The sequence below is a fragment of the Patagioenas fasciata genome, chromosome 1, assembly GCF_037038585.1.
Source record: "Patagioenas fasciata isolate bPatFas1 chromosome 1, bPatFas1.hap1, whole genome shotgun sequence".
NCBI lineage: Eukaryota > Metazoa > Chordata > Aves > Columbiformes > Columbidae > Patagioenas > Patagioenas fasciata.
In genome coordinates this window covers 64,882,001-64,905,191 of record NC_092520.1, presented here as the reverse complement: position 1 = coordinate 64,905,191, position 23,191 = coordinate 64,882,001, and the positions used below count along the sequence as shown (strand labels likewise).

The 23,191-nt window shown below is 40.2% G+C and overlaps 1 protein-coding gene across 1 annotated transcript in view; it reads left to right on the top strand.

Moving 5' to 3' along the window:
• The window catches only part of RASA3 (RAS p21 protein activator 3), a 132,474-nt gene that overhangs the window by 47,198 nt on the left and 62,085 nt on the right, over positions 1-23,191 (top strand). The window contains exons 3-4 of the mRNA XM_065829587.2: positions 2,648-2,751; positions 14,152-14,246. Of these exons, the coding sequence (XP_065685659.1) occupies positions 2,648-2,751; positions 14,152-14,246 (199 nt within the window). The remainder of the gene's footprint in view (positions 1-2,647; positions 2,752-14,151; positions 14,247-23,191) is intronic.

Genomic DNA, 23,191 nt, shown 5'->3' with positions numbered 1-23,191 from the left:
CTACCTGGGTGATGAGAGGTTGTGAATCTACGGGGGATACAAGATCTCAGAGGGGGAAAGCCAAGAGCAGAACAAAGCTTCACTTCTGTCCACAGCGGCCACAAATAATGTATCCTGTGAAGACTGCCAGCCAGCAGGCGCTGCTTAAAATAATAAGCCTTGTGCCTAAAAAAATCACCAGATGTGATCCCTGCATGGCTAAGTCAGCCTTCATAGCATTTCTTGTGTTCATCAGTCTCTTTCTGATACCAAGTGTTGGACTAGACGATTCCTGTTGTCCACTCTGCTTTTCTGAATCTCCTGTCTGTTATGCTGTGGTGTGGTCTTAGTTATCTTCTGCCTCCCACCACCAGCAGTGACAAGCATTAATAGGAGACTTGCAAAAGCCTCAGTTGTTGTTGCTTCCCTGTTCTTTCCCCCAGAATCAGCTGAGCTGAATTGAAGTATGCTCAGTGTAAGTCACACTTTGTATTTACTTTGTCTTTAGACTTCCAGTATGCTGAAGCTTCCCTTGTATTCTTGATAGAGGATTAGGTATATAATCCACAGTTCATGAAGTGTCATTTCATTCTAAGGTCATTAGTGAGTAAATTCATCTGTCATGTTCTTCCAGAAGAAAGGACAATTTTATGGCTGAACAGAGTATTAGGGCTCAGAACGATGCAAGTGTTTTGCATGTATAATGCACTAGATATTTGGGCAATGTTTATGCATTTGTGTAGCCCCCTTGGGTTAAGATTGTGAGTGAAAAATTGCACCAAGCGGTGTGCACAGAGTGGGGACCTCGGGGCTGCCAGCAGAAGCGTGTCTGCTAGGACAATCAGTTAGTTTCTGGTTTGGTAGAAGCTGCTTGTACCGAAGAACTCGGGTATTTTGTGCCTGAAGCAATGGCTGCTGAATTCGTGATTCCACATAAAACCTTTCAGAGCAGAATGGGTAAAGAGCACATAACCAAGAGGGCTGAATTGGAGGGAACAGTTGGGACAATCAAACCAGCTGCCATTTCCAGCTGTTAGATTTTGTTTTCATCTGCCTTCACAATAGGGATGACTGAGTGTGGCTCACGTTGGTTGCCATAACTTACAGCTGGATGCATTTTTTTTTTTTCCAAGGAATAAGAAACCATTTCAGTGGTGGAAGTTTAACCTGTGGGTATGCCTTGGGCTTCCTTGTTTATCCAATATGCATTCTTCTACATGGCTAGTGGAATAGTGACTTAAATAATCTTCTTAATGAATGTTGAATGATGTCTCTGGGGTTCTTGAAATTAATGTGGGATATTCCCTTCAAACATAAGAGTGGCTAGCTAATTTACAGTGCCTGTGTGTTTTGAGTGAGATTTGTCAGCTAGCTTTTGAGGGAATGTGGCAATTCGGGGTGGGGAGGAGGGAGTATATCTTTACTGCAGGCAAAAATATAAGCAAAAGTCTATGGTGATGTAAAATATCCTGAAAGAAGCCAAGGGAATGACCTCTTGTGACAAAATGCTGGAAAACTGAAAGTTAATGCATGGAACTATTAATATTTATGATAAATTTTTTAATATAAAAAGCCTTTGATAGTTATTAAAGCTATAGCACAATTCCATCTCTCATTTTTGTGCTTATCCAAGACAATAACAAGGTCTGTGTTTAGAAGGGGAAGAAAAATAGATGCTGGCTTTTGGCCTGTTGGAATTAGATTTATTTTTAAGTCTATATCTGCAGTGCTTGCTGTATTTGTCCATATGACTCAAATTGCATCCACTGATTTAGATCTAATGAAGCATGAGTGACTTGGAATGAAGAATCTGTGTAAAATGGTAGACCTGTCAATGAATAAATAATGTTGATGGATGCTTATAGTTCTTAAGAGTAAATCCTTAACCGTATAATTGGATAGAGAAAAACTGAAAGGTTTGCTGTTAGGTGTCTGAGTGTTTCTTTTTTTCCATTTAAATTGGTAGGATCCAAAGAAAGCCCCTTAAGTCTCTAAAGAGCTTTTCATGCTGAGATAGTGTATTTTTTATTTATTTATTTTTTAAATCTGGTCTTAATGTAAGAAAACTTATTCTCTATGGTTCCAGTAAGCAAAAATAGATATATAGCGCTGCCAGGTAACAAGCATTGTGCCAGCTCCAAGGCTTAGTTACTGTCAGTTGACTGAATCTGACTTTAAATAAGAAACTCTGAAGGGGATGAGAAAAGAGACAATAGCCGTAGGCACTTCATTTTAAATAAACTAAATCCTTTAAAAAATAAATTAATAAATATATATGCCATGAGCCACGCTGTATTTTGCTCATCCTGTTTTTTGTGATCTATGTCGTAATGGTGTATTGTAAGCACCTCTTCAAGGCACTCTGTGTTTAAAAAGTCATGTGGTCTCTGCCCTCTTTGTTTAGGGACACTTGTTCTCCAGATAAAAAGAAGTATCTCTTCTCTTTTTCCCATTAAGAAATTTTGTTCTGTGAGCATTTAAGATAGTTAGGAAGAGCCAAAGTGGAACAGTGCTTGAAGGTGCTTCATGGGCAGGAGAGACCATCACAGTACACAGTGATATTCTAGAGGTAAAGTATAAGCAACCTGACTCCTCCAGGATACCAACACTAATTTCTTTTTTTGTGTGTGTGTGTTTATGTGTATGTTATTTTTTTTTTTTTACCCAGCCCCTTCTATGGAGAAGACTTTTACTGTGAAATTCCTCGGACCTTTCGCCATCTGTCATTTTATATTTTTGACAGAGATGTTTTTCGAAGGGATTCCATCATAGGTATGTGTTCATAAATTATTATTTTCTTTACAGCTTACTTCTCTTGGATTTTAGCTGTTAGATCGTATGTAGTCTTTTGAGTTGGGTCGTTAATAGGACTGACAATGACAGTGGTAAGTACTGCTCAGTATTGTCCTTTCTTTGTCAAGTGACAAAAATGCCTTCAATATTACATATCATTAAAAAGGCTGGGAGATAAATGCTGTCTGTTATGATAGCAAATGCAGAGTGCAGTTTAACTAAATAGGCAATAAAACCTTGTTTAAATGTTGGCAACATAATTTGTTACTGCACTTTTCTTTTTCTAAATGCAAGGCCTTTCGTGTTGCAGTTTTTCAGGGCTCATTACACTTACTTGCATGCAGTAATGTTGAACTATGACTACCTTAATGACATGCAGAGTAACAGCTATTGGTCATAGGTACCCACAGTACAATGGTGACAGAATTTTATAGAGAGTACCGAAGCAAGCTATTGCCTGCAGTATAACTCTGTAAGACTCTCGGTGCCTGCTTGACATGGAGAGACTTCTGCTTTTCCGGATATTCTTTGCTATGCATTTCACCTGCAGCAAATTGCATGATGCTCCATTTATCTCTTCAGGGATAAATATCTTGTAAAAGCCCATTTGTTATTGAGGGGAAAAGCTTCCACTTTATTTTAGCTGTTGGAACCTTTTTTTTTAATATTTTTTTTCAGTTTTTCATCTTTCTTCTGAAATAAGTTCTGCATGACTACCATTTTTCTATTTCCAGTATAACATTGAATATAGCTATCAATAAGGTGTGTATGTCTTGACAGATTGTAGTGAGGAAGTTGTCTGATGTTGAGCAAGTTTGTATAGTGCTGTAAAATGCATTATGTTAAAGCAGACAGTGGTAGTGCAGATCTCTTCACTAGTCTATCATGCAGTCACTAGCTCTTTCTTTAATTATTGTTTAATGTTTTACATATGAGCCAGGAAACTGGGTAGTCATTTTCTTTATGTCCCTAACTGAGCTCATGTGTACAGCATCTGGCAATCCAACATCCTGGGGAGGAGGGGGCCAGTTTCTGATTTTTGAGTGAGCTTTCGGAAAGCTTTTTGGTCTCTCTAATCTCTAGCTTCCCCCCCGCCCCGCAACGTGAAAGTAATATCTCCTTTCCTTCAACTGATGAGTTTTTCCATTGTTGAAATTACCTCATCTGATCTCCTGTATGTCACGGGTTTTCTGTGCCTGCAGTGACCTAGGAACAAGCCATGGACTGGGGTTTTTTTGTTTTTGTTTTTGTTTTTTTTTTTTTTACTCAGGGCTTCACTCCCTCTCTTGGAATAAGGGTCTCTGAACACTTAACACAAGCCAGACCCATGAAATCACAGATAGAGAAGCGCAAATTGTTTTCTCCATGTTTCTTAAGTTCCTGTTTTAATAATCAAGTTCTGGCATTGGATGGGAATTCTTCAGGAGCTGCTAGAATAATCGTGTCTTAAAAGTGCTGGTAGCAGCTTGTGAGAAGGACTTGGAGAAGATACAAAGAGACTTTTGTTTGGATGCTCAAATGATTGATCACATTTCTATTTTTCACTGCCTCTTCAGGAAACTGCAACATTTATTTTTTTTATTTTATTTTTCTTGCGTTGCAGAATCCATAGGTAGGCAGACTGGTATGTTACTATATTGATGTAGCACTAAAAGTCAAAACTCCAGTGTTACCAGTCTACATTGTCATTTTTATAGTGCATATTAGCTGTTGTAGTCTGAGGTTTCCCCTCTTCCCCCTTCTGTTCCCCTCCCTCATTATCACAGTTGTATTTTGAAGAGCATTTCAAAGATGTGGAAGTGTGATAAATAGCAATGGAGAGAAGAAAGAAATCCAGAATTACTGTCACTTTGAGAACAGCTCTAAGTTCTGGTTGTTATAGGAAAATGTTCTGCAAAGTGAACAGAGCTCTGGAGTAACTGCATGTGGTTATTTTCAGTAGTTCCTATTGAACAGGAGTCAGCAGCAGCAAAACTAAGCAGTGGAGCTTTTCTGAGAAAGGGAATGCTTTCATTGGAACAAAGTCTGTCATATTTAAGAGGAATAGCTGCTCTGTGTGTATCTTCAGTCTTAGGAGACCTTTTCTTGAAGCAGCTTGAGCAAGAGAGGTTTGGAAGAGGTCCCTACTGAATAAGTTTGGGCAGAGTTCTACTAGAATAAGCTCTTTTCCACTGAACCACTGAATTCTGTGAATAGGGGCCCTTTGTTTGCATTACAGAGATCGCTTGTTATATTATGTCATCATGAGACACTTCTGCTGAAGGAAATGTGGTTACCCATGCTCGTCCACCAATGAACTTTCACAGAGAAGGGAGTTGGGGGTTGTGTCTTCTATCCAGGGACACTAAGTTCAGATATTACTAAGCTTATGAATTTGTTTCCTGTGTGACCTGGTATGTTTAAGACATCTGTTTGCATTGTTGGGCTGGTTTGGTGGGAGTTTCAAGACACAGAGAACATGCAGTGCATGTGTGTCAAAATGATGAGAATTTGGCAAGTAGCTTTTCTTTGAAGATGGCTGGCTGGCAGAGTTCCTTTTGAATCACTGTTTAGTGTTGCCAGAACTTTCTCTTGGTGTTGTAATATTGATTTCCAGGGTGACTGGGGCTCAGGGTAGGCATGCTTTTGTTTAATCAAATATGAAATACAAGTTTGGGATGGTAAATTCTTCAACATCCGAAATGCAACTCAGTGTGTGACAGATGAGAATTCTTAAGCCACCAAAAGCGGAAGGAGTGGGAGCAGAAAATGAAAAACAAGAACCCCCTGAAACCTCTGACAGAAACTTCCGAGGAGAACCAAACAAATTCAGAAACTGGAACACATGTGTAGCAGATATGTTTTGAAACATAATGTAGTATTTTGGCATACAGGATGGGAGAACTGGGCAGATAAACATATCTTTGAGTTTGCATGTTTGTTTATTACTTTTGCATTTTCCTAATCGTAATTTGCTAAGTCATGTTAGCTAAACAGATAAAACTCTTGAACAACTGTGTCTTGGAAGAATCTTGGATGCTGGTTGAAATGCAAATATTATGAAGAAAATACAGTGTTCACTTGATCTGAATTATGATTTTGTGTGTGGGTTTTTTTTTTTTTTGATAAAATGTAACAAATATACATTTATTGTAGAAATAAGATTAATCTTAAGTTGTTTAATTGATATTGTGTGTCTTGACTTCTAGTGACTAGAGTTTATAAACTGATTTATATAGTATGTTCAGATGCTTTGAGTAGGAAAGGTACTACTGAAAGTTATGGTAAATTCTGTGTAAAACTAGTTTGGAGTAGTAAGGCCAATTTGATGGAACATGTCTGTATAATACATAGGTTAGCTTCTTTCTAGCTAGTTGTTAAGATGAGAAAAACATTGAGGAGATGGGGAAAAACTGTCAATTGGTACCTCTTCAGTAGTAATGGGAAAAAAAGATATCTCTGGCTAGATGCAGAAGAAGAAACATTAGTATAGTAGTACTACTAAATAAGGCAAATGTAAATATATGTTCTTTAATGATTGTTTTTTTTATTTAGTTTTTAGCTTTTTAGAAATGTTGAATGAGGCAAGCTGTGCCAATAAGAGACCAAAGGCTTTTCTCACTGTTTAGTAATTGAGCTAGATCTAGTGAAGAAAACCAGCTCCATGGTGTGCCCTGAGCTGGTGTTCTAGGTGTGTAGTAACAGTTCAGGCTGCCAGGCTGGGACCTTGAACACTTGAACATACAGATCAGTTAAAAACAGGAAATGTGCCACACCAAGACATTTAACACTGCGCTGAGAGAATAGTTAATATCATACCCCCTTCACTGACAAGTGTGCAATAATTTATCCTCTACTTAAATCGCAAATCATGTTTGTGTCGCCCCCCCACCCCCCAGCACTTAATTTGTTTTGCTAACAGATGCGTGTAACTGACTTGCTAACATCTGTGTTAAGCAGGAACCTGGACAGAACAAAATGTACCCCCCGTGAAGTTTTGATATAAAGAAGTAAATTCAGTTTATCAAATCTTGGCCCCTGTACTGCACTAGGGAATAAGAACTTTCCTGTGTAAGTTTGCAGTACTCCTAACTGAGAGGAGGGCGGCTTGGTTGGGGATGCTGCTGGGGATGGAATGGCACTGAACAAAGTGCAGATGAGAATGTCTAAGCTTGTCAATAATGGAGCAGAAAGCCATTGAGGAGAAGGTTAGCAAGTGATTCTTAACTGCTGTAAGTAACCTTCATAGAGGTTATTAGGTGTGTTCTACAACAAATTGAAACCCTTGTGGCCATTGTATTCTGGCAGGTTGTAACTGTCTTCCTGCCTAGTACTAGATGAGCTGAAGTGAAGTCAATCAAACAAATTTGCCTTTGGAGGTTATTAAACTTAACTACTCTGGACTAAAGTGGATGAAACTAAATCATAGCTCATGGATGCTCTCACAGAATGAAAACACCCTGGAATTGAAAGTTGCTTGATGTGACCATGCCTTTGTTAATGACTACTTCTAAAGCTGAGGTGGTGTGTTTTCAGAATTGCCACCATTCATTACCAAACATCCAAACAAAGTATCTGCTTTTATTAGGTAATTGTTGCCAAATGTAGCTGAAGCATCACCTTTTGATTATTTTAAACTTGGTTTGATTATTATTAAATTGGTTTACTGTCACTGTGATTGTACTGTTGGATGACATGGGAATAATAGTTACTCAGTATGGTATAAATATAGCTACTAATGAAATAAAGGAAACAGAAGACTCTGTCCCACGAGTCTTGAGAAACTATAAACCAGAATTATCCTGAGCAGATTCTCTACAGTTCCATAGAAAGCCTAAAATAAATACTTTCTGCATAGAATAAATTGTTGAGATGCACTCACAATGTCTTTTAACGTAACAGATGGTCACAAAAGCAAGAAAACAAAGTTGAGCTTTCAAAAATACATATTTTTCCTTTTTCCTCCTACAAGTACACATACTATAAACAAAACTACTGAGCATAATGTGCTAGAACCTTGACTGTCCTTTTGTGCAACCTTCCTCTTTTACCAAATGACAGTGTTAATACTATCCGTATTTGGAATATCACCACAGATCCATCCTCCCAGCTCACCTCTGACTGCTATAGTTGGAGCTGGGCTTTCTGTGTTTTTTGCAGTACTCGACTCATCTCAGCACTAGCAGATGTTAAACATTCTCTGTCTGGCTATGCCTCACTTGAACTAAGCAAAGACTGGGACTGTGAAAAAGGTGCAGCAGTGGTGGCTTCTGGTGGCAGAAACTGTAAGGGGCTGATGATGAAGGGGATGAAGGAGATGTTTGTTCAGTGCAGGCAGCATGCTCAGGGTCTCGGTGCCTGCTGTAAGGCAGACAACAGTGACTGCAAGTCTAGATTTTAGGACTACTCTCCCATTGCAACCAGCCAATGGGCTATATATACTACCTTTCTCAAATGTATGAGTATTTTAAGGGCCCAGGTAGCAGCTAGCAGAGAATTGATACCACAGGTGTTGGGTACTTTGTTTGTTTTATCAGGAAGGGGGAGTAGAAGTTGTGATGTAAGCCAGACAAGATCTTTAGGATTATGGCTAGCAAAATTACTCTAATAGAGGATAGTCCATGCAATGCTGCAGCTTTCTACTTTTAAGTATAGAAGATATGTCTTATCCACAGCCTACTTTTTTCTGTCTTATTATCCAAGATAAATAGCACCAGGGGGAAAAATGGCTTTTTTAAGTGATATTTTTATTATATTTGGACTAGTTGTTCAGAAACCAAACAAAACTCAGGTCATGACTACAGCACACCTCATTGCTCTGTGTAGGATGTACAGCTGCTATGCTTGAAGTGTTCTGCTGTTGTCACCACTAATTCTTACCCATGGCAGCAGATGGTCGTGTAGGGCTTGTGTTTCATGGTGCACTGCACAGGAGCCAGGAGGGAGCCATTCTGCTGCTTCCAAGGCTCTGAAGCCTTATGTTTGCTCTAATTCTCATCCTTTCTAATCCTTGAGTAGGGAGATTACTGGTTTTCCATGTTACGGGATGTGTGAGTGAATTTGTGCTGTTTCTGAACAAGGCAGGTATCTAGCCCTTTTTTGCATTACAAAGTTTCTGTACTTTTATTTGATGATAAATAACCTTTCATATAGATAACTATAGAATTCCAGGTAGTCTGGAACAGTAGTGGTGCTTCTTGGTCGGAGACTTCAAAGTAACTGAAGTTTTGTTAGGTTTTCAGAGCCTAAAAAGTCGATTAAAATGGATTCTGATTTGCCTTTAGTCTTTCCAGCCATCAACAGTGACTCTCCTTGTGTGCCTTCATATTGGCTGTTTTAAATGAATTCGCTGATATAGTATGTCTGTGCACTTAATATACTAGCTCGAAGCAACTTCTGAACTAGCCTCTCTGTCCTTTTACTGCCTAATATTGTAGCACATAGGAGGCAAAGTAGTCTTTGCTCAGAGCTGAGAAAAGACGGAATTAATTAGGCATTTGGGGCCTTAATTTAGCACGTGACTCAGACCTAACCCTCTCCTAGAAATCAGCTATACTGCAGTCAGTGTTAATGGAGGGCGTTGTATTAAAAAATATTACATTATATTGCTTCAGCACACTTGGCAGCGATATGCAAAGTTCTGTGGTTTTCGCTGTGCAGTATTCCAAGATAAAGGTAACTTAGAGAAGATGTAAGAGCTCCTGAAATGCTCTGTTTTTAGGGTTCTGTAAAATAACTGCTCAGTCATTTTTCAGGTAGAACCTATTGCTCTTTTAAAATCATACTCCTGTCCTATTACTGTCTCGACTTATATTCCTTTACCGGAAAAGATCTTCTACAAATCTAGCATCTGACATAAATATTCACATATCTTAGCTGTGAGGTAAACACTCTGCAAACTGGCAAATGAGTATTAAAAGGTGAGATATAATTCATAAAGTAGTGCCTAATCCTTTTTGTCACTAACAGGTAATCCAGACAGAAAGTAGTTGTGACTGGATGGAGAATGCTTGTGCCAAAGCATCAACTCTGTTAGTCTTCGTATGGAAATGTTAGACCCCAAATTAACAAGTCCAGGCATGTCTGGAGCCAAGCTAATGAGCTGCAGTGACTTGTTGGGGAAGAGCTTTTGAAACTCCAGTGAGGGATGAGGGACAGGCACTGAGGGTGTGGTGCTTCCACAAACACTTTGCCAAGGGATGTAGCCAGAAATCCCTGCCCGTCTCTGTTGCGTATTTCTGCCTCTGTGCCCAAACTATTGACCTTCTGCTATCTCCCATCTTCCAGCTGTGTTAATGTGACTCTCGAGTGGGGAAGCTGTAAAACAGGTCAGTTGAAATGAACTGTGTGTTGAAAATGCCGACAAAACCCACACGTGACCTCCTGAAACTTATTTCTTCCTCCCTTCTCCTCCCCCAGAATGTTTATTTTCATTGTTTGGTGGTTTTAGTTTGGATAGGCTTCCTCAACAGTTTGAGAACAGCATGCCGCAGGGACAGGGGTGCATGGGTGGGGAACGTAGGAGGCTTTTAAATCAGTTTGCACCAGAAATCATAAAGTGAAATTTGCCCTCTTAGGACCATTCAGACCCTAGGTAGAACTTCATTCATCTGTGAGTTGGCTGCATGTTTGAAATAATAGGTTGTTGGTAGATTGTTTTTTCCCTAAAGAGAGATTCATGGAAGGGGTCAGGTGTGGCATGTCACATCCTTGTTTTGAACCCTGGGCTTAGGATTTAAATGTGCCAGTGGAGATTTGTCCAGTCTGAACTAGGGAGGCACAGGGAAATTCCTGCCTAAATGGGTGAAAAACATGCAGGAGTGTGTGGGGTTTTCCTACCCTCCCTCAACCCGAGGTTGGGAAATAAATGAGTTCAGATGGGAAGAATGCTTTTACCTTATTGTTACTCATCTTATTGCTGAGCATCTAACTCTTAAAAATGTAACTTAACTAAATTTTGTAATTACACCTTACACTGTTCAGCATGTTCTTCTGTTTCCTGCCTCCTCCTCTGCAGTGTCTAAAAGCTTAAATAGACCCAAACTCTGCAGCCCGGGGCGGCTCTGAGGAAACCAGCAGGAGTGGCTGTGTGCCTCAGGTGCAGCTTTTGGAGTCGCTCCTGCTGCTTGGCAGCCACCCAAGTCTTGAGAAAGAGCACAGGACGACGGGCTCAGGTTTGGGAGTATGTGCTGAAGAACCACAAAGAGGAAAACGTCCTGTAAATAAGCAGTGGGAAACCTTTCTGACCCCTTGTGTCAGGTTTATCTTCAAGGAGGATTGTAAGGTCATTATTGTTTAGTGTCAGGTCAAATGGCAGGTGCCAACAGCTTGTGATTATTGGCATAGATTTAAGCTAGTTCTGGTGAGGCTAGAAGTTGTTTGAGCCAGGTCAGAGGTGGGTCAGCTGGTGGCAGAGCACTGCCTGTATAGAGGGGGGCAGGACCTGACCCTGCCCAGCACCTGCACTGTGCCTTACCTGGGCCTGGGGAGGAGGAGGAGGAGGAGTGTGGGCTGGGTGAGCATATGGACGTGGCCCATGCAGTTGAAGAGGTATAAATAGAAATTGTGCAGGGTGCTCCTGTGCACAGTTTAATAGGGCAGATCAAACAATCTGCCTATCAGTAATATACCTTTGTATATGTTTAGACTAGCCAAAGTGTAGGCCATTTTATTACTCTCTCTTCCTCCCCCACCCCATTTTTTTTCCCTAGTAGATTTTTCTCCTTTGTAGATCATTTGGTATGCAGTGAAAAACCCTGGATTCCAGCCAACACAGTCAATAAGTTTCACTCATTAATAAGACTTGCTTGTGTGCAGAGCAAACAGTGCTGTTCAGTTTCCTAATCAAAACAATTGTATCATTATGTTAACCCTTGTGGAGCTGGAGGCATGTACTGTTGCCTCTAAACACCTTGTGTTGCAATTCTGCACTGACTGTGCAGTCAGACCAGCCTGGGTTATCTTGCCATCCTTGATGTCAAGAGCAGTGGAACCCCATGCTGAAAGCGAGGACGCTGATAACACCATTTATGCTCGTTGATGTTGTTGAAATAGTCCTTTGGTTTCTGCAAGGACATTCCCTGCATGGGAGGTGACTGTGAATGAGACTGATTGAAAGATACGGGTGATGGTGTTTGGGAAGCGCATGCTACGCTGCAGCCGGTTGGAGGGTTTCTTCAAGAGATTAAAGGGTACAGTGAGGATAGCGAGCAGTGAAAGTAAACAATTTCAAGTGAGATCCACAGCAATTATTGGAAGGTCATGTGTTTAAATATCTTCCTCTCTCAAAGTGTTTTAGAGAAGCTGGGTTGCCCACAAACTGCTGTGGCTGGAGAGTAGAAGTAGAAGCTTTGAAAATACACAGCCATCATTGCAGAAATTCCCAGCAGCATAATTTAGTCTGCCTCTTCAGTGCAGTTCTACTATCTTATTTTCTCTTTCTGCCATATTATTTTGTAAGTTTGTGTAATTACTGCTTTTCTAAGAAACTTCAAGTTGCTCGCTCTGCACATCTAATAAAGAGCCTGGTAATGAATCTGCCTCATGAATCTCTTTAATAGTTGCCAGGACATGGATCTGGTAATCACTAAAGGACAAGCAGGGGGGAGGAGAGTGCTGAGGGCAGAATGAGCAAAACTTAGGAGTAATGGGTCAGCAGGTCTGTGGAAGCCAGAGCAGAAGCTCTGATGGGTACTGTGGAGGGCAGCTATGGAAGGATGGCTGAGTCGTTTAGAAACTGGGACTGGAAATCTGGAAACTGTCACCAGAAGCAGCCCAAGGGTGACAGAAGAATGCAGCAGCAGCTTCAGCAGTGTAAACGGAGCAGCCCAGCAAACAGAAGGGCTGGGTGGAGCCACCCAACAACAGCTAAGGGAAAAGGCCAACATTTGAGGGAAAACTGTGGTGTAATAACTTACTGCTGGGACTTTCCTAAGCTTCTAGATTTCAGAAGGGAGAATGCTTTGTGTTTGCCATTTTGGTGTAGATTTTTTTTTTGGGGGGGAAAATGTGTTGTATTAATACTTGCTGGGGTAATGTATAACTGACCTCTGGCCAAACTGCGTGGGTTTGGGAAGCCTTTGGAAATCTTTCTCATTAAGATTGCATCCATTGGTGTGTTTCATCTAGCAGGATTTGGTTAAAGAAAGTCTGTGTTTCTGTAGCAAAGCAGTGGTTGCAAACTGTATGTTAGCAACTTGGTCCAGCAGAAAAGGTTTGCTACCAAACCACATTGCCAAAAAATAGCTTTCTTGAGCCTTATGAATGTCTCTGTCCTGGATTCTTTCATTTTGAACATGCTGCTTTGCTCAGTGCCTGGGGAACCACCCAGCCCAAAGCTGCTTTCTGAGGATCACATGCTCCTCAGACATGCCATGCTCTGCTCTGTATATACAAAGAAAGACACTTGGAAAAAGTTTCATTGCCCCTCAGAGTGCTTTACATAATGCCTGAGAGAGACTGGGCAAGATAGAAGTTTCAGCTTTGCATATATATTAGCCCTTAGTATACAAGAACATTAGTTCACAGCATGGAACTGACTGCTGCTGCCCTAACTACCAAGACAGCTAATGTGGTAGGAATAAGAGGGGATTAAAAAGGTGAGGGGAAAAAGCTCTACTGTGGTTTAGTGACTGTGGTGGGGTTTGGTGGTGTGGTGTTTTTGGTTTTATGTTTTTGGTGTGGGGTTTTGTTTTTTTTTTTTTTTTGTTGTTGTTGTTGTGTCGTGTGTTTGTTGTTTTTTTTTTTTTTTGTTAGTTTTGTTTTTGTTCCCTCTTTTCCTCTGTACAGTCAGGGGTAGTACTTGGGTGGCTCTGGGTTGCAGAAGGCAAACTCTAAGATTTGAGTGTAGGAGTTAGGTCAATGAGGCCTCAAAATGCAGATCTGGGAATCTGCTGTGACTTGACATCTCTAGTTGCTGCCCTTCTCCTACAAAAATATATAATGAAAAGCCTTATTCTAAAATATTGTTAGTAATAACCCCATGCATGGGACTTTCTTTTGGGCTTGTTATAGACACCTGCCTCAAAAATCTCACTCCAACAGTTTACAGGCTTTTCCTCCCACAAGTTTAATTGTCATGTCAAAGAAGTAATTATGATATTTTTAATATAAGCGTACTTACAAGCTTATCCACAGAGCCCAGTGCTTCAGTCTGTTAGGTGAGTATGATGACAGGAATTTTGAAATCTTTCACAATATGAAGTGGAAAAAGCTGCTCATCAGAAAGTATTAGGTATTGTGTAAAGAAGTATGTGCCGAAGAAATCCTTCCTTGCTCTGAATCCTTTCTTGAATAGGACAGTACTTAATTCATCATTTTAGAACTTCTTTTTGATTAAAATATACTTTGGGGGAGCTATAGCATGTCTTAAACTGTGCTTCTGATTTGTTTTATTTCCAGGAAAGGTAGCTATACAGAAAGAAGATCTGCAGAAGTATCATAACAGAGACACTTGGTTTCAACTCCAGCATGTTGATGCGGATTCAGAAGTACAGGTGAGATTATCTTGGCAAAGGGGTATTTTTAACAGGACCATGCTAGCTTTGTGGGTTCCATGACTCTAGGACAGATGTTTTGCTTCCCTACAAAAAGGAAGCATCACTCCATTAGTACGGTTTGGGTTTTAGTGATATTATATTTGCAACTTGTGTGTATAGTGAACTATGGGTGTGCATAAATTGATGGGGCCAGGATTCTGCTTACAGAAATAATTAAAACTATGTGAACTACCAGGGTCACTGATACAAGTTGGAGTGTAGTTATTTCACGTATTAAATCACTTCAAAACCGTATAAATAACTGTTGATTCCTCAAGGAGCAGAGCCAGCTTGAAAATAGTATCTGCAGGTACTCTTTTAAATAATTATGTAGGCAGGTTGTCACAGGAATGCCAACAAGTACACCTCAGACACAAAAAAACCAAACAACTGTTCCTTTCCAGATTTCTAGGCCCTGCTCCAAACCATGGGAATGCTGATAGTTCTATCACTTCAACTCCATTTAAAGTGTAGTACTTTGTAGGTTTTGGTACATAGTGAGAGTCCTCTCTTTTTTCGTATTTACCCACTGTTGAAACAGATTCTATTTTCTGTTATAAGATGGGGTCTTGTGAAAACAGCCATTATAACTAAGGAAGAAATTAAAATTATGTAGCAGGATATCAAGTCAACATAAATCAGTTACTTTTTTTTTCCCCTGTAGGTATATGCTACAGGACACTTTTGAACCACAGTATTTGCTTAGGAGACCACAGACATGAATGTCTGACTTGTGCAACAGTTTCTAGTAGATGAAGGGGAAATGCTGCTTAGATACCGCTGTGTGGTAGAGTTGAACAGAATGTCTTTGCTTTTCAGACTGTGCAGGTCTGCACATTCCCGGTCAGAAAATTATGTTTACAATGCACGCTCATTCCGGCAGCTAGTGTGGTTGTGTGTAGTGAAGCGTATGTGAAAATACACTCAAGATTAGGTTTTCTGTATATCTGGAGAGACAAATAATACACTATTGTGCGTGTGATGCAAAGAAAGCCTCATGACAGCCTGTTCAGTCTGTGATGTTCTCTTGTAAAATATTGATCTTTTTTAATGCTACATTTCAATACCAATGATGACGGAAGGGCTTTTAACTGGCCTTCCTTTTGTCTTACACCAAGGTCTCTTATGACAGTGACTTTAAAACAATAGATATAGTGTTTATTTCCTGCAGGATATGAGATATTTCCCTTTGTAATTTATCACTTGAAGAAAGCCAATATTTGGATAAGCTTCTGCATTGTTTATTTTGTTACAATACTTACACAGAGTGAGCTTCTGGAAGCTATTTAGACCAGGGTGCTGTCTAACATAACACTGATAACATGAGCTGTGAACCTGTAACAGGGAGGTTTGCAGGACAGCTCCAGCTTTTGGAGAGGTGAGCAGCACAGATTTGCTGGGAAACACATTCTCTGTCTGTAATTGTTTGTATGGTTTTATCACTTCCACTGTTTGTATCTTCACAAGAGCCCAACTGTTAAGAGCTTGTTTCTGGACTCCATGATAAGCAACTATTCCAACCAGTGTAAATATCAACAGTGCTCTGATTTTATACATTTACTTAGCTTTTCCATAGTTATGTTAAGGAGTATGCAAGGAGGCTTTGTTTTCCATAATAGTGACAACAGATTGGTAAATGTTTTTAACAAATGCTTATGCAAATGAAGTAATATTTTTCCGTTTGCATTTTTTTACATGTGTGGTATCTCAGTTGTATCTTTTTCTAAAGACTTTTTCAGTTATAAGAGAAAAAAGAATATTTGTGTTAATTACAAGCGTTTATGAAATGTTACTCAGTTTTTCAATTTTAAGGAAAATAATTTAAGAAATTTTAAGGACAACATTTGCAGAGAATCATGCAAATACTAGTAGTCCGAAAGCGATTTTAATGTGCCAGCTATCAGTTTTCTCATTCTAGCAGTTGTCCGCATTTGCCACACAATCTAGTGGATTAAACATTGAACTGCGTGCCAGGGAACTCCTGCATCTTAGTTCTGGTTTTGTCGGTCAGTGGCCTTAATACTATTTTCCATGTTGTAGAGCACTTCATGGCTATTTAGTTATGCATCACAGCACCATATTGAGGTGAGCTGATGTTGCTCCCACACTTTGAATGTAGTGAGAATAAGTGTCAGAAACCACGTGACATGCTTGAGGCCATACAAGTCAGAGTGAGAAATTAAACAAACAAACAAAACCCCCCAAACCAACCGAACAGTATCAAAGAAACCAGGTTTCTAATTCTTTCTAATTCGTTCGGCTGTGATATTAACAGAACTGGGTGACAATGATAAGCCCATATAGGACTTCTATGTGTGCAGAGTCCGAAAATATCCAGGTTTTAAGCAGACCAATTGGAACAGTCAGAAACAGAAAACCAGCTTAAAATCAATGGATTGTTGAAATGTTGGTGACCTTGGGTGCCGTGGTTTTCAGATGCTCAGTTCTGGCACACATTTGGCCTCATTTTTCAGAACAGGAGTACTGATTTGAAATTACAAATAATAATGGTTTTGATTTAAGAACTGGTATTTTGAGCTGTTTATGTGAAGTTTAATGAGTAGAATTTAAAATTTTGTTCTTGACATGGTTTGGACTTCAGTTGTGTATGAGTTCCAGAAATGGTATAAATTTTCAAATGGCAATAGTATTATCAGTCTTCATACATAGAGACGGAATAGTATGTGATGCGGAGATTCCTCTTTTTTTTTTTTTTTTGCAGGTGCAAGATACTACAACAAATAGAATTCTAGTGTTAATGGAATTTGAGAGGATTTCGTAGTATTTTTGTGAATAAAATTTTCTCAAATTTTATTCAGAAGCTGTAACTAAGTATTCTGATGCTGTACAAAATAGAAAAGCTTTATATATTTAAAATAAAAAGTGATGATGTTGTATAACTCCATCAGACATAATTGCCAAGGTGTTAATCTTGAGGCTTTGCATTCAGTTTTATGGTTCTCCAATGTCTTATGTTTAATATTGTCAGGAGTGCAAGGTGACTTGATAAACTTTATGGCAGACGAGGATGTTACTGACAGCAGAACTATGTTAGTTGTCAGCCTGCACAGATACGAGCATTATTGTCAGATGCTATAACGCCACAACCATTTCTTGTTTGACAGCAAGATGTACCAGAGTCCAGCATGATTACGTATCTTGAAGAAAAATTAAGGACATCGTCCATCTCAGTGAAGTGCTGCTGAGAGGACTGTGGTGTCACCACGGCTGCTGTTGTTGGTGTGGTGCAGAGTTGCATGCTAAATGGTACAGGTGCTGTGCAGCTGCTCAGCCCACAGATGCAGAGTGGGCATTACCCACCTACATGCCCTTTGTGGCTTTGGTTCATCATTTGATCTGACAAGCTGATTCAGATAGTCAGCATAATCAGCTGCACCTGAATTTCCCATCAACTGAATTGAGTGGGTAACTGTAGCCAGTCAGACAGTCAGAACACAGCACTGTGTTGTTCTGCAAGGGGCTGTAATTGCCCTTTGGGGCTGACAGAATTTTATTTTGTTGGTAAATCAATGCCCTCACATTTTACTGGCTGGTTTTGCTTTGCTAGTTTGTAAACTACATATTGCATAGTCTACTGTGATCCTGTTGGTGTATACCCTGAATGCAGTTCAGATATAGCCTGAGTGATGAAACAGTTGTGCTATAAGTGGTTAAGTTTGAGCTGCTCTGTGGAAAGCAAATTTTGAAATTCCAGCAAAACTGTGTTTGGCATACAAATATGAAATGACATGATTTCTGAGTATTTCCTTTTTAAATATACTAAACCATGTTAAATGCTATCAGGAAGATTTATTATATAGAATGCAGAATGAAACTTGACAGCAGCTGTTAAGTGCATAATTCATGGCTTAACTTTCCAGCCTGGAAAACTTGTTCCAAAAGTATGAAGCTGTAACCAGGTGGGTTTGTGCAGATTTAGTTGAAGGAATTTTAAGTTCCCATCTTCTGATGGAGCCTGCCTGCTCCTCAGTGGGACAGTACCATGCCCAGAGCTAAACACGCAGTGTCTAACAGGACAAGCACTGAAATATTTTGGTGGGAACAATGAGGCAGCCTCAGCTGGAGGGAGAGGGACCAGCACCAGAAGACACAACTTTTTAAGCTGTTTGAAGTCAGTAAAAACATGATGTTGCACACTTCCTATGGGATTTGTCTCTCTTCTACTAGTCATTTGTCTTTCGGGATCTATATTCTCCTGCTCGTGCTTTTTGAGGACTGGAAGCAAAAACTGCCGTGCTATTGTGTGCATGTCTCTCTTGATCATTAATGTTTGCCTTTTCTTCACATGCAGAAGTTTACCCAACAGTAACTGATTCAGATATTTGCCTGGGGCTGTAGATGACAGATGCTCTCAGTGGTCCATGTGTTCTCAGTGGAATTTAAGTCCCAATGCACATGCAATCTTTAAAAGGCCTTTCCTGTTTTTGAGTAGTTTTTCTCTTTATTTTTTTCACAGTAACTTCAGCCCTGCATTGTTCAAGTCTGTGTTGTGAAGATTGAACTTTGCAACCCAAATACCCTTTGTGTGCATGTAATCAGTGGAGCAATTAAAGAGCCAGAGACATTCTGATTAATATCAAAATACACCAGCATACTCTAAACCATGTATTCTGTATATGTCAAAGCAGGGGAGAAATGCAATGAGAGTTAGAGCATTCGGATGTGTTTTCCTGTGCAGGTTCTTGCTTTAAAAGTTCCTCTTTTCAAGTGTGCTTTGAGTTACTTCCTCTGCAGCACTGACAAATGTGAAATGGTCACGTTCTCTTACAGCTGAGTTCTCAGTATTAAATGACAGAGTGCTTTTCCAAAGCAAGTCGTGCTCAAGGTCTTATGTAAAACTCGTTGTTGAGGGCGAAAAAATCTGACATAAAGACTTGAAAATTGCTCATTTCCTCTTCCTCCTCCTAAGAACTTTGAAGTGTCTGAAACATATCTATTTGGCTATCAGGTTAAGAAAAAAAATAAAGAGCATATAAAGAACAGATAACCATCACTGAGGAAACAAATTGTCGCCCATTTTAACCTTTTGTACCTAAAGCTTTGTGCAAAAGATTTAATGATATTAAGATGTACTTTCTTCAGACAACAAGAGCCCTTCCTCCTTCTCCACCACATTAGCATTTCACCCACACAGGCCTTTGACTATTGTTGATTAAACATGCCCATTTGTGAGTATGGACTGATGAGAGTGTCAGGTGGTGAATTATGCATCATTAGTGGGAAACATGACTTACAGGTATGTTTGGAGAGTACACCTAGCATTCTTCTGTTGTGCTGGAAGTCACTACTGGCTCTGAAATGCTGCCTGTGTATCAGCTAGAAGAATGTATCCAGGCCATGCTGTGCTTCTTAGGAAAGCGCTCCTCCTTTGCCAGCACCTTTCCATTGAATTCAGAATCTGTATCCCAAGCGTCGGGCTTCATGAATGAAATCATGGCCTTGCCAGAGTGGGAGTTTTGCCATGGCTTCAGCAGAGCCAAGGTTTCACCGCAAGCTTTTGAATTAGCTCTTCTCCATTCAGTCCTCTGTGACACTTAAAGAAGATTATCCCAGATCTGCAGAGGAAGCTGGAAATGTGTTATTTTCTTTCGCCCTGCCTTCATAATACTGTGAAAGTTGCCACTGTCTCTCCCATATCTGCCTGCTTACTCTTCTGTATAAATCAATGCCTTTTATATATGTAGAGCAAATTGTGTTGAACTGGAATGGTTCTGATGCTAATTGTTACTTATCTTCAAATCTATATTCTTAAGAAAAATTAGGTTGAGCAAATTGTCTTGAGGAGCAGATGTATAGAGCTGTTTCAGTCCAGTGACTGACAGAATAACCTACTCAATTAAACAGTTAAGAGCATTACATGCCCACTGTCCAACACTGACATTAACTATCTTTGTGTAGGCATTTAGATGCTTCCAGGGTGAAGATCAGTCACTGATGCATTTAGTATCACCTGCTGTAAGCATGGGTATATGCAAATTGTAAAAAGAACCACCTGCTTCCAGGTTTGGTATCAGCTTTCCACCACATACAGGAAATATATGGGTGTTACCCTCTGTTCTATGAACAGTGGCTTTTGGGTTTCTCTCTTGGAGTTGTTTTGAAAAGTGATGAAATCTCTGTTTTGATAGGGTGGAAAGATTCTCAAAGCTATAAGCCTACCAGCAAAGTTATTTCAGAGAACTGAATAATGCGTCAACAATGGTAAATAGTGTTTGTAATAAACAAAAAGACCAGTTATTGACCAGATCCGGCTTTGTGGCAAGACTTCCTCCCTGTGTGAATATAAGAGCAGTGTATTCAGGCTTATCAGCGCAAAGGGATAAGACAGTCTATCCGGTTTTGGTCTGTTACTTTTAAAAAGCCTAGTTGGTAACAGGGCATGTGGTAAGGACCACCTACTTCTGAATAACAAATTTATATTTCAAAATAACATACCTGGATTCTGTATCTGCAGAACACAGGGGAAATGAAAGCCAGGCTTTTATTTACACTGTCTACATATTGTATTGCATCGAAGTATTTGAGAGGAAAACATGACAAACAGGAAGGCTGACATTGTGCTGCTTGAAGATGTTTGTCAGTTACTGAGCCACTCCAACACGCTTGCACATATGGAGACCAAGCAGACATGAGTTCTGCTTTGCCTGGCATTTCTGAATGCATCCAGCGTCATTAGAGCTATTGCACTCTCCTCAGTGATAGAATGGATGTTGTTCCAGATTCTCATGTACTGCACTGTGGTCCAGCAGGCAGCCTGCAATCTGGAGCCTGATCCTTAAACCTTTCCCAGCCGCCTGCTGCCCTCTGCTAAAGGAAGGAGCAGCTCTTACAGTGGCAAATGCAGACAGCAGATCAACTCTTCCTCCTGCTATGGACCTTGCTGTTAGTCTGTGAGCTTGTGCATGGCTGCTGATAATACTGCAGGGTGAGATCTACCTGTAGTGGTAGCTGCACCCTTGCTCTTATCTCTCCCCCTCAGGGGCAGTGAGCCCTTAGAGTTTGGGTCAGGTTTTTTTGTTTGCTTTTAAGCTTCACCAGTACCAGAAAGTGGCATCTCGAAGTTGTCCAAGAGGGTTTCAAAGTAGAAAATTGCTATATCCTGAAATGAAGTTTGGAAAGTCAGAGAAAGCAACAGCACAGGTTATCCCGTACTTTGGAACGGTCTGTGCACAGCACTGAGTTCTTCCAGCACTCCTTTCTCCAGACAGCTTGCAGCAAGGGAAAATAAAGAATGTATCAGGGGTATCACAATCCTAAATATGAGATGCCAAACGATAAGGAGCTGGCATTAGTCATGGGCTGTGGTTCATGTCATCTGCTTAGCTTAGTCTTCTCCTACAAGTTGTCCCTGTTACACCTCCTCCCTTCTCCACCTCCAAGAGCTGGGGTGAGGCTACCTACAACCACTGTACCAGCCCGAGGAGGCGTAAGGAGCCAAAGGCTGGTCCTGATCCCTCTTTCCACACTCCTGAGCAATGAGCAGAGTTGAGGTGAGCTGCAGAGCTGATGAGGCTGGGGAGCTGTGCTGAGATAAGGGTCCCCATGTGGAATAAATGTTTGGAAAACTTCCATGCAGACACACTCCCACTTCGGAGGGGAAAGTCCACTGGCCAAACTGAGTAGGGTAGTGAGAAGTAGAATGGTGGATGACCACAAAACTCTTGTCCAGCAGGTTTAATAGTAGATAAATAACTTTTCTAGGAGTTCTGTGATATCATCTATTGTTCTTTTGTAGAAGAGGAAGTTGTAGTGCTGTATGAACCCTGTATATGAAGAAAATTGACTTGATATTTAATATTCAAGCAAGTAGATTGTATATTTTGTACAGTTTTGTTGAAAATTAACATGAAGTCTTATTTTTCTGTGTTTTTTAAAAGTGAAAGATTTCTAAAAACTGTTTTGCAGTAACAAAATAATGATGATCTGGTTGATACTTCCTTAAATATATGATTTAAGTCATTTGGGTAGATATGGCTCCCGCCTTTTGAACTTAGACTGTGAGTCTTTTGGGCATTTACTATAGCCTTAGAACACAGAAGTTCCTAGTGTTTCTTGCTGGTTTTTTTTTTTTTTTTAACTCTTTCCCTAAAAAAACAGATTGCTTGTTGTTGGAGTTGGATCAGATGTTGCATCTGAACAGACATGCAGTTGCTGCATCACATGGTGTGTGTCAGGTTCCACGCCAAAACACGTGCACGTACCTGCACTGGGAAATGGCTTCCAGCAGAGTCCTGGTGGCTTTGCAAACACTGCTGTTAAGTAAGGCCCATCGCTTGCTCAAGATGTTGGAAGAGCCTCATGCCAGGGTGGCAGAACTTTGTCATAGGAATAATTTTAGGGTAATCTGTGGTCATGCGTTTTTCTCTTCTCCTTCAACACACTGTGTTTAAATCACACTGCAAATTTGCAACTGCTGAGAACGTGATAGAGGTAGGCAGCATTTGTATACTTTTACTTGCTTTGCAACTGTCTGCTGGTGTTTGAGCCAGCAGTCACTCACAGCTGCATTCCAGGAGGAGAAATGAGATGGTTGGATGCTGGCTTTTCCTGTGCCTATAAAAACAGGACCTTGATTCTTTCCTTTGCAAGCTCAAGATCCATTTCAGTTTGTTTTTCAGATAACTGTGTGTGTAGTTCTTCCTAATACCTGTTAGCATTATGAGAATGTTAAGAAGACTGGAACTTGATTCCATTATTTTTTAGTAAAAGGGATATTTAACAAGCATAGTATAGTTTCTTTTCCTCAGTAAGACCTTTTAAAAAGTTATTTTTATTACTGGTTTCCTTTTGAATACTGTCTCCTTCCCTACAAGAAATTGAATCTACTGATGGCTTCTTTAATCAAGAACTGAACAATGGCAGCCGTCTGGCCCCATTATGTG